The sequence below is a fragment of the Streptopelia decaocto genome (assembly GCF_964273445.1).
Source record: "Streptopelia decaocto genome assembly, chromosome: 13".
In the NCBI taxonomy this organism is placed as follows: Eukaryota; Metazoa; Chordata; class Aves; order Columbiformes; family Columbidae; genus Streptopelia; species Streptopelia decaocto.
Genome location: NC_138668.1, coordinates 1,434,783 through 1,444,580, shown reverse-complemented (window position 1 = coordinate 1,444,580; position 9,798 = coordinate 1,434,783). Strand labels below are relative to the sequence as shown.

Sequence of the window (9,798 nt, the reverse complement as noted above, 5' to 3'; positions counted from 1 at the left end):
ATGTTACTTGTATTGCTTTTCCTTTCTGTTTTTTCTCTGGAGGGATTAATACTGCAGTGGCCACTAGTTTCTGTAACAGCATTATGTATTTTTTAGTGTTCATTTGTGTTAGTTAATTCATATTTATACTGGTTCCATATTGCACTTATATGTGCTTTACACAACAGTGTTTTATGTGCTTTTCTGGTGACTGTGCAGCCAACACACATGAAACCAAAAGGGTCGCCGGAGTCTTTTTCTTGACTAATCATTCATTAATTTAAAATGCACTAGACTACAGACCTAATTCAAATTATTCTTTTAAAATAGCCTTGTATTTACCAGCAAGGAGTTTATCCTCGTTATGCTGCTTGTAGCTTGACTGTGAAGCTTTGAACTCTTCATTCACCCTTTATTCTGTGGGGACCGCGAGCGTGAATTCCCTGGGCACGGAGGAGACATCAACCATCCGCCAGAGCGTTCCTGGCAGCGCTGGCACCCGGCCCAGCGCAGGCGCTGCGGCTCGGTCCCAGCTGTGACCACGCTCCTCACCAGCCCTGCAGAGCGATGCTCTGGGTACGACGTCTTCCCTTTCATCACCCAAGTGACTGAGCTGCCGAGCCGCCCTGCCCAGCCCCGTAGGATGCAACAGGTGCCAGAGAGCGCGGGGGCCGCTGCGCTCCTGCCTCGGCTCAGCAGCTCGTCCCTCGTGCTCAGGCCACCTGTTGTGTCCAGGCGGATCTCTGTGGCCAGGCCATCCTTCCTGGCCAGCCCCATCCTCCACAGCCGGGCTGTTGTCCTGCAAAGCCACGTGCTTTGTAGTTATGTCCATCCTTCATGGTCAGACCAGCTTTAATGGCCAGCCTGTCCTTTGTTGCCAGGCTGTTGTCCTTCATAAAATCATAGAGTTGTTTAGGTGGGCAAAGAACATGAAGATCAAGGAATCCAACTGTTAACACTGCCAAGTCCACCACTAAACCAGGTCCCTAAGCACCTCCAGTGATGGTGACTCAATCACTTCCCTGGGCAGCCGGTTCCAACACCTGACAACTATTTCTGTGAAGAAATTATTCTTAGTATCCAATCTAAACCTCTCCTGGTGCAACCTGAGGCCATTTCTTCTCATCCTGTCGCTTGTTACATGGGAGAAGAGACTGACCCCCACTCGCTCCAACCTCAGGTTGTTGTAGAATCATAGAATGTGCTGGGCTGGAAGGACCCACAAGGATCATGGAGTCCAACTCCATCCCTGCACAGGACACCCCACAGCTCACCCCGTGTGTCTGAGGACGGTGTCCAGTCTGTTCTTGAACACTGTCAGGTTGGGGCCGTGACACCTCCCTGGGGAGCCTGTTCAGTGTCCAGCACCTCTGGGGAAGAACCTTTTCCTCATGTCCAAACTAAACCTCCCCTGGCACATCTTCCTTGTAAGAAGTGAGAATGTCTCCCCTCAGCCTCTTTTGCTCCAGGTCCCTCAGCCGCTCCTCACAGGGCTGGTGCTGCAGCCCCTTCCCCAGCTCCGTTCCCTTCTCTGAACTCACTCCAGCACCTCAAGGTCTTTCTTGTCATGAGGGGCCCCAAACTGTTTGTCCCTCATGGCCGGGGCTGTCCATTGTGGCCAGAGACATCCGCGCTGGCCAGGCCCCTGTCCTTTCCGGCCACCCGTCTTCGTGGCGGGGCGGCCGGGCCGGGCGGGGCAGCGGGGCCGTGCGGGGCGGCCGGGCCGTGCGGGGCAGCGGGGCCGTGCGGGGCAGCGGGGCCGTGCGGGGCGGCCGGGCCGGGCGGGGCAGCGGGGCCGTGCGGGGCAGCGGGGCCGTGCGGGGCAGCGGGGCCGTGCGGGGCGGCCGGGCCGGGCGGGGCAGCGGGGCCGTGCGGGGCGGCCGGGCCGGGCGGGGCAGCGGGGCCGTGCGGGGCAGCCGGGCCATGCGGGGCAGCCGGGCCGTGCGGGTCGCTCCGCTCGCTCGGGCCGGCCCCGGGGCTCCGTTCCCGCGGAGGCGGCGGGGAGGCCGCGCCCGCCGCTGAGTGACGGCGGCGGGACTTCCTGCGGCGGCGGGGCCGGCGCCTTGGTGCGGGAGCGGCGGGGTACGGAGCGGGGTTCGGGGGCAGGGTCCCCGCGGCGCCCCGCGGCCCCGAGGGGAGGAGGCGGCGGCTGCAGCGCGGATACCGGCAGGGGAGCCCCTTCCTCCGCCTTCACCGCCGGGGAACGAGAGAGAAGCCGCCGCCGCTCAGCCGGCTCCAGCCGCCCAGGTATTGACGGGCCCTCCCCGGCAGCGCGGAGCCCGGCGGGCGCAGGAAGGGCCGGCCCGGCCCGGGGGATGCGCTGCCGCGGGCGGCGGGGTCGCCTGGCCGGCCCGGGGCCGCCTCCTCGGTGCTCTCCGGGGCCGGGACCCGCTCCCCGCCGCCCCGGGGCTCAGCGGCCCGGGCAGCGCTGGCTGGGGACCCGCGTTAGAGCTGCCCGCGCCGGTTTTGCTGTGGAACGGAGCGCTGTGTGCTCGCTGGGGGAAACCAAGGGGGGTTTGGGGTTGTTTTCTCCCAATTACCAAACTTGCCCTTTGAGCAGCTCAGCCCTCCTCATCTCCCCCGGGACCGGGAAGGCTGCTCTCTGTACAAAGGTTGGATGTTAAAATTGACCCAAAATCCTTGTAGAAAACGGGCTTTGTGGTGATGGGGAGAGAGTCCCCAGGGGAATGGAAAGGCGAGGCTTCATTTAATAGCTGTCTTTGAAACCCATGGCCTTGTATGATTAATTGCACCGTTATTTCCAAAGGCTGACTGTTGTCTAGGAGTTAAAATGCTCTTTCTGTATGTTGATTGTACAAAGATGACACAGCTCAGCATTTCCACATACAACCCCAGAACAATAAAATGTTCAGGATCAATAGCTCTTGAATAGGCAACATTAAAATGTCTTTGCTCGTTGAGATCTCTCTGACACGGGATTTGGGAACTGTCTCTTATCTCTTTCTTGCACCATTTTCTTACCTAGGTCTGTTTTCTGTTTACAAGCCTGAAGATGGCTGCTGCTTCTTCCTGCAGCGTGGAAGAAGACGAGAGCCTGAAGGGATGCGAACTCTACGTTCAGAAGCACAACATCCAGCAGATTTTGAAAGAGTGCATTGTAAATCTTTGCATAGCAAAGCCAGATCGACCCATGAAGTTCCTCAGAGAACACTTTGAAAAATTAGAAAAGGTCAGTGATTCTCCGATGGCTTATAATTTTCCATTTCTAAACTGAAAAAGATGGATTTGAAAATTTCAAATATTTTGGTACATTTTTCCTTTTAAATTTTAAATTATCAGGCCACTGTTAATAAACAGGCTATTAGAAGAAAAACCGCAACCCTTTATTTGCTGATGTCTACTCTAATATTGGCTATTGTATAGAATTCTTGTGCGTAATACCAAGATTATAATTTCTCATCAAACTGCACTTGTTAAAAATGACCCAAAGAATTATGAGCGTGCTTTGTGTGACGATGAATGCTGTCCTGAAGTTTCATCTATGGGAAGAACCTGTCTGTGAGAGCAGAAGATGCTCTTCCCTGGTTTTTCCAGTGTCACATGATTTCAATAAGTTTTAGCCTGTTTTTACAAGATATTTGTCATATATAGGTACTCCGAAGAATCTTTAATTGAATTATGAATTTAGCAATTGCCCGTTACAGATTTTTGTATGTGGATGAGCAATACACTGATGTGGCACGTTTGCTATTAACTGCTTTAATTTTGGTCCTGTGTAGGGAGAGGAGTGAAAATCTTTGGGTTTAAGCACGATTTTCTAAACAGAGTCATGTGTTTTTCCACCGAAGTGTGGTATTTTGGAGTTATTTTCCAAAGTCATTAAAATAGACAACACGTCCCACTGAGGAGAGCAGTAGAATGACAGTGTATCTGTCAGAAAATCATGTGGGCAGTTTAGAGATGAAGTGTGGGATGTTTTTCAAGGGGTTGGAAAGGGATCTTGTGGAAAGCGTAGACCTCCATCCACATCAATGTGCTGCAGCTCCCTCAGCGGCGAATTAAAAAAGTAAAAAAAGGTTATTTCATTTTGCTAATTCTTAACTACATCTTATACAATCAACCCAGAAAAATCAAGATTTATTATCATATTCAGGATCAGACCAGATCATAACTACTTTTAGCCTTCTGATGGCATCAGGGTGAGGGATGTGGGCTGTCTTGGGCTTGTATTCAGGCCCATGGGTGGGCTATTTTTCACTTCACAGGACAGACATGGCCTGAGAGGGCTGCAGAGTGAAAACTTGAATAAATACTTAGGAATAAAGTGCTGGAGACTGAGGTTTGATGTTCGATTCCGCATTCATTTTCAGCTGGAGAAGTGCCAAGGTTAAAAGAGCCACCTGATGCCTTTTAAAGTTTGCGTCTTATTTGCAGCAAGTACAATATTCAAAAACATAAATCTGAAAATATTTGTAAGAGATATTTGTAGGTATTTTTCTGGTCACGTAGTACTGGCAGGGCCTGCTTGAGACGTCAGTAATTGCCAGGAATCAGCCAGGTTTCTATACGGGGCAGTTTGCACATCGCTTTTCAGATGCTGCGAGGTACCAGCTTGCAGGTGGGATCTACTCTGAGCACATTAGCAGGTACTGTGTAAAATCTCCAACATTCCGTTGAGCACAGGAAAGAGTTGAAAACAGTTCAGATACCTGAGATTTTAAAAATTATGGAATGTTTTCTTTGGAATAATCTGTTTTATGTTTCCCTGTCACTGTACAGAACTTGGTGGTGGTTGGGGTCCTGTTTACTTGAGGACCAAAGAAAGCAGAGCAGAAAAAACCCAGGGAACCCATCTTTTATCTTCAGTTCTTGCTTTATGTAAAGAAGTTTATTACTAAGAAGTTATAGGCAAAGCTTTGTATTTTCAGCCATACTGACACAGTTTCAGAGCAGCCTTTGCCAGCCGAGCCAGGTGGTTTTTGCTGGTACCTTGTGGACCTGGGCTCTCTCCTGGTCCCTTGTGTTGCTGCTGCACACCATCAATACTGTCTTGCACTTGCTGAACTTGCTCTCTGGGATTGCTGTGGGTTGGCAGTGGTTTTATGGATGCAGGCTGATGCTGTGTGTCTTAAGGTACCATCCAAAAAGAGAGTTTTAGAAAGACCTGGGCCCTACCTATTGTAATTAAATAAAGCAAAATGATATTATCTATGTAGCTCCACCTGGTGATATGAGACAGCATCGCACACAGACCCGATCAGAAAAATAGAAGCATTTGTGTGACAGGTTTGCTGTCAGCTAGTACTGAAAAGAAAGTGTGTAGTAAACCACAAATTCATTCACTGCTAGTAAAATACAGTTTATTTATTTATCATAAAGACTTTCAGGACCAAAAGTATTTGAGCATCAGGCTTTTCTTCTGCAATAGCCGTCTCTCCCAGTACTTACATTTTGTCACAACAGATTTTTCAGTCAATGACTTCCACCAGAGCCTGGCCAAGACAGTGACATTCATTCTTTTTAGTGATTATGCTAACTATAACTTCTTCCTTTAAGATAAGCTGGGAGGAGTTTTCTTGGAACAGGTGGATTTTTAAGGCCCCTCAGGCAGCGTTGCTAAATGCAGGAGGTTTAGGGAAGGGTGGAGGATGAAGGGATAAGAGTGGAGTTGTTTTCCTAAGAAGTCAAATCAGCTGTAAGTGAAGCCGCCGTGCTCTTACGAGCTTGTGCAGAACATGTTAGAGTGGTGCTGAGCTCCCTGCTTGCTTTGTGAGTCCACAAGTGTGAGCAGCTTTCCTGGTCTCGAGGTCAAAAACTAGAAAAAGATGGAGCACAGTGGTGGAACGAGAAGGGAGCTGTGTTTGGGTGTCATCTTTGTTTCACATCTCAAGCTATCATGTTTTACATTGATCAGGATACTTAATCCATGTTAATCTTTAAGCATCTAAGTGGCTTTAAAGAAACAGGTTCATTGGTAGCTTTAAACACCTGAATGAAACACCTTGCCACATTTCAGTTCGCGACGGGGCCGGGTCAGGCGCTGTCTGATGGCAGATTTCACTCCATCACTATGGACTTTGAGAAAGCTCTTGAAACTGATGGGCATTTGTAGCTGGGAACAGGTATGTACACATATTTGCCCCCAGCTGACTGCAGCCTTTTATAGGCTCCCAAACATATGTAGGGGCCTTTAAGCCCGATTTTACTAACTGATTTTTGAAAAAGAGTTTGTCCAGGCTTAACTCTGTCTGTGTTGGAGTCCTTGGGTGCAGAACTGGCTGCGTACCTGACCCCTGCTCGTCTGCAGCTCCATGAATCCCACCACCCATCCTCTGAGGGGCCTTTAGGACTGCATAGCAACTCATCCCAGCTGAAGCAGAGCTCCCCATTCAGGGATGGGGGGGTTTTGAGCTGTGCTTCTGTGATTCCTCCTCACTCTTCTGTTTTAGAACTGTCAGAGCATGGGATGGAGCGCTCTGGCAGCTGCTGACCCTTTCCATTGCCGCTGATTGCTCAGCCAAGGTGAGGCAGGAGCCTCACCTAGATTGGCCTAGATTGGCAGGAGCCTCACCCAGGTTAGCTTTTCCTAGATTGGAAATTGGGAATGAACTGATTGACCCGGTGGATAACTGCGGAGTGGATAAATATGTTAGTAGGATGGGTGGATGTTAAAGATATTTCTTAGCGATGCTGTAGAAGAGGAGGTGGCATTTCACATTGGGAAGGCAGTGGAACCATGGTTGGGATTGTGTGAGTCTTTGATTACAAGGCTGGACAGTCATCAAGATAGTAGAGTTGTGCAGCGTGACAAAGACAGGACTGGAAAGGACTTTAGGACCTCCCAGATTCCTCCAGCTTTCAGCGATGGCATCAGTCAGTCCTGCGCTTCCGACAAGCAGAGTGCTTCGCCTTGGGCTTTTATTAGTTGCTGTAAATCATTGTGTCAGCCTCCAGGAGCGATGGGGCGGTGTTAGAAACCTTCCCGTATTGAGAGCATCTCCTCTGGGTCAGTTCCAATGCAAAGGCACATTAGTTATGTGCGCATGAAGTGCGCTGCACATTTTCTGTGAATAAACAGAAGGCGGATTCCAGGTCTGTCAATTCGAAAACTTTATGAGTGAGCCCGAGGAAAAAATAAGAAGACAAAATATTTCATTGAGAGTGTACTTTGTGTTGTTGCTTTTGAATGCAATGAATGAATTGTAGGAGGAAGAGCAGAGATAGTGAGCAGCGATACTGAGCGGCTGACCTGCTTTTAAAAGTCTCCTTGGGATGTTGTTGTAAAGCTGCACCGTGATTTGGAGCCTCCCGAGCTGCTGTCCTTCCTGCAGCTGAGACATCTGACTTTCAGGCGGTGACAGAGCCTGGAAGGAGAGACCGGGAGGGGAACTGCTGGAGGTGCATTTCTGTTTGGAAACGCTCTGGCTGCTGGAGGCCGTTCCTGGGTCAGGAATGGGTCACGGCGGTTGTATTTATTGGCTCTTCTTTCTTTTAATTTGAGGCAACAATGGTATATTTTCTTGCTTTTCCAGTTTATTATCACTGAACTCAGTGATGGTATTCTAGTTTCACCATCCTCCTCCTCCAGATATCCCAGGAAAGACTTTTGTTCACAACTTTTGTTAGGTTTTTGACACTGACAGCATAGTTTCAATAGAAGTAGGATTGGATTATGTATATATGAAATAGGGTGTTACGGTTACACAGCAGTATTGGTTTGTAGATTTGGGGGGTGTTGATACATCATTGCATTGGACCGTGGCAGTGACGCTGGAGGCTTCATTCAGCAGCACACACGTGGTCCCCAGTGCTGTTTAAGACTAAATGACATGTGATGTCAAGCCAAGCAAGGTCACCCAACAGAGCACTGGCCTTTGGACAACTGGGCCAGGCCCTGCGTGTCCTACAAGTCAGGAGCGTTTCCACTGAAGTCAGTGCAGATACGGGTGTGAAGGGAAGAACAAGGTGCTCCCTGGGGCGTGTTGCTCAAAGGCAATTACACTGTTTTGCAGTTGTGTCTTCCATGCGTTTTCTCATTTTAAGGTGGACATAATTGGGCAATGTGATTGTGAATTATCTCTGCCATCCGACTGGGGAGTGAGATCGCTTGTTGTCATGACAACAAAAGATGGTGAGCTGTTTACTTGAAAGTGAGTTCTGCACAAGCATCCACATCAAGCTGTGTCTGAAGAACTATTCTTCAGACAGTCCATTCCTCCTTTAAAACCTTTGCTGTGTTTGTGCGGTTTCACCCCAGGATATAAGGAAGATGTCTTTTTGAAAGCTTAAGCCAGGACAGAGCATACGCTTTTGTTTTCCAAAGGCACTCCTTAGGTCAGTAATGGAAATCCTACCTAGACTACAAATAGCAGCATATGGAAAAGCCAGCCACTCAACTATCTGCTGTTTATATAAAAGGAGTTTGTAGCGAAGAGACTTCCTTTTAAAATGAATCATATGGTAACTCACTTTTATAATCCTTTAATATCTTTGTGGCTTTAAAAGGTATTTGGGTTTAAGAGCATGCTTTGTGATATTCATTTTACCTCGCTGAGCTTGCTTTCTTGTATAAATCAGTGCTGGGGCAGAGGAGATATTATTTATTAGTTCCTTGGAAGTGCCTTTTCTACAATGTGTGCTGAAAAATAAGTGTATATTTGATATTCAAATGGGACTGACTACTGCTCTTGTCTATTAGTAAATATACTGTCTATAAAAAGAACAGTTTAAGTGCTGCATACCATTAAATAGTTACCTGGCTGCTTGTTGTAGTTACCTTTTAGTATACTTTCTGCTTAGTGTCCAGAAAGGTGAAGCTTTGGAACGAGGTGCATTTGGTTGTGTTTATTTCATATAAACAGAGAACGTTATCACTATTAAAGAGGTACATAAGCTGCAATAGCCAGTAATATTATTTGGAATTCTTCAGTCGGAGCTTTGGTTTTGATGGCTAGTTATTAAGTATAATGCTAATATGTAGCACACATACTTTTATGTTAAATGTTTGTATTTCTACAAGTGCATAACTGTAATTAAGGGAGCTAGAGGCAGTTAGAGAGGAATCGCATGTGGGGAAGAAGTTTATGAGGATGCTAAATAGGACTTGCAGTTCTTGCACGATGGGAAAATGTAGCTGAGTCATTTTTTACATGTCCAGTGCCGCTGTTTGAAATTTGCATTGGAAATGAAAAAGTTCCAGGAAGGATTTAACACACGTGAACTCAGGGTTTTGTCAGGTTTTGTTACAGCCGCCAGCTCAGCCGTGTTGCAGCCCAGGAGCTGCGCTGAGCCCAGTTTTAAACAGCACCAGTCTGGGAGGAACGCGGCACTTCTGAGGCAGGTCAGGACCTTCGAAGGTTCAGTCGTTAGCCAGCCCTCTGCATTTTATCTCTTTGCTCATCTCTGGAATATTTCAGTAGTCCCTTAATCAAAACTAGAATGTGTGGCTTGTTGCCTTGGATTCTGCAGCATGGGAAATACTATTTAGTTATTTATTTCAAATAGCAATAATACATCAAAGATGGGTGTCAAAGGCTCCTTAGGTTAATGAGAGGGGCAATGTCAGTGATGGTGAGGAAAGAAAGTGGAATAAGACCAGAAAAGACAAGTGGCACAACTGGATTTGTCAGACATTTGTAAACATCAATGGCAAAACATACCTTAATCATCTGTTTTTCTTGCAAGCTTAGAAATGGTGAACTTGAGCCAGTTTTCTGTACCGCTGTTTTCTGGTGTCGTACCTGATGAGTTAACGATAACTCATTTCCTCTCTCAATGAGACCAACTGGTTATGTTGGTAACCTGCCACGTGGCTGGTGCTCCCAGATTCTCCCTCCTCCACCAGCTCCACGCTTGGCT

At 48.0% G+C, this 9,798-nt stretch overlaps 1 protein-coding gene across 2 annotated transcripts in view; it reads left to right on the top strand.

The window, feature by feature from the left end:
• The first annotated feature begins 2,113 nt into the window (after nucleotides 1-2,113).
• Nucleotides 2,114-9,798, top strand: part of PRKAR1B (protein kinase cAMP-dependent type I regulatory subunit beta) — an 88,310-nt gene continuing 80,625 nt past the window's right edge. Inside the window, exons 1-2 of one of the 2 annotated variants that reach the window (XM_082064833.1) lie at nucleotides 2,114-2,226; nucleotides 2,986-3,169. In XM_082064833.1, the coding sequence (XP_081920959.1) occupies nucleotides 2,993-3,169 (177 nt within the window). In that variant the 5' untranslated portion in view covers nucleotides 2,114-2,226; nucleotides 2,986-2,992. Of the gene's footprint in view, nucleotides 2,227-2,965; nucleotides 3,170-9,798 lie in introns of both variants that reach the window. The other variant, XM_082064832.1, reaches the window with a different exon arrangement.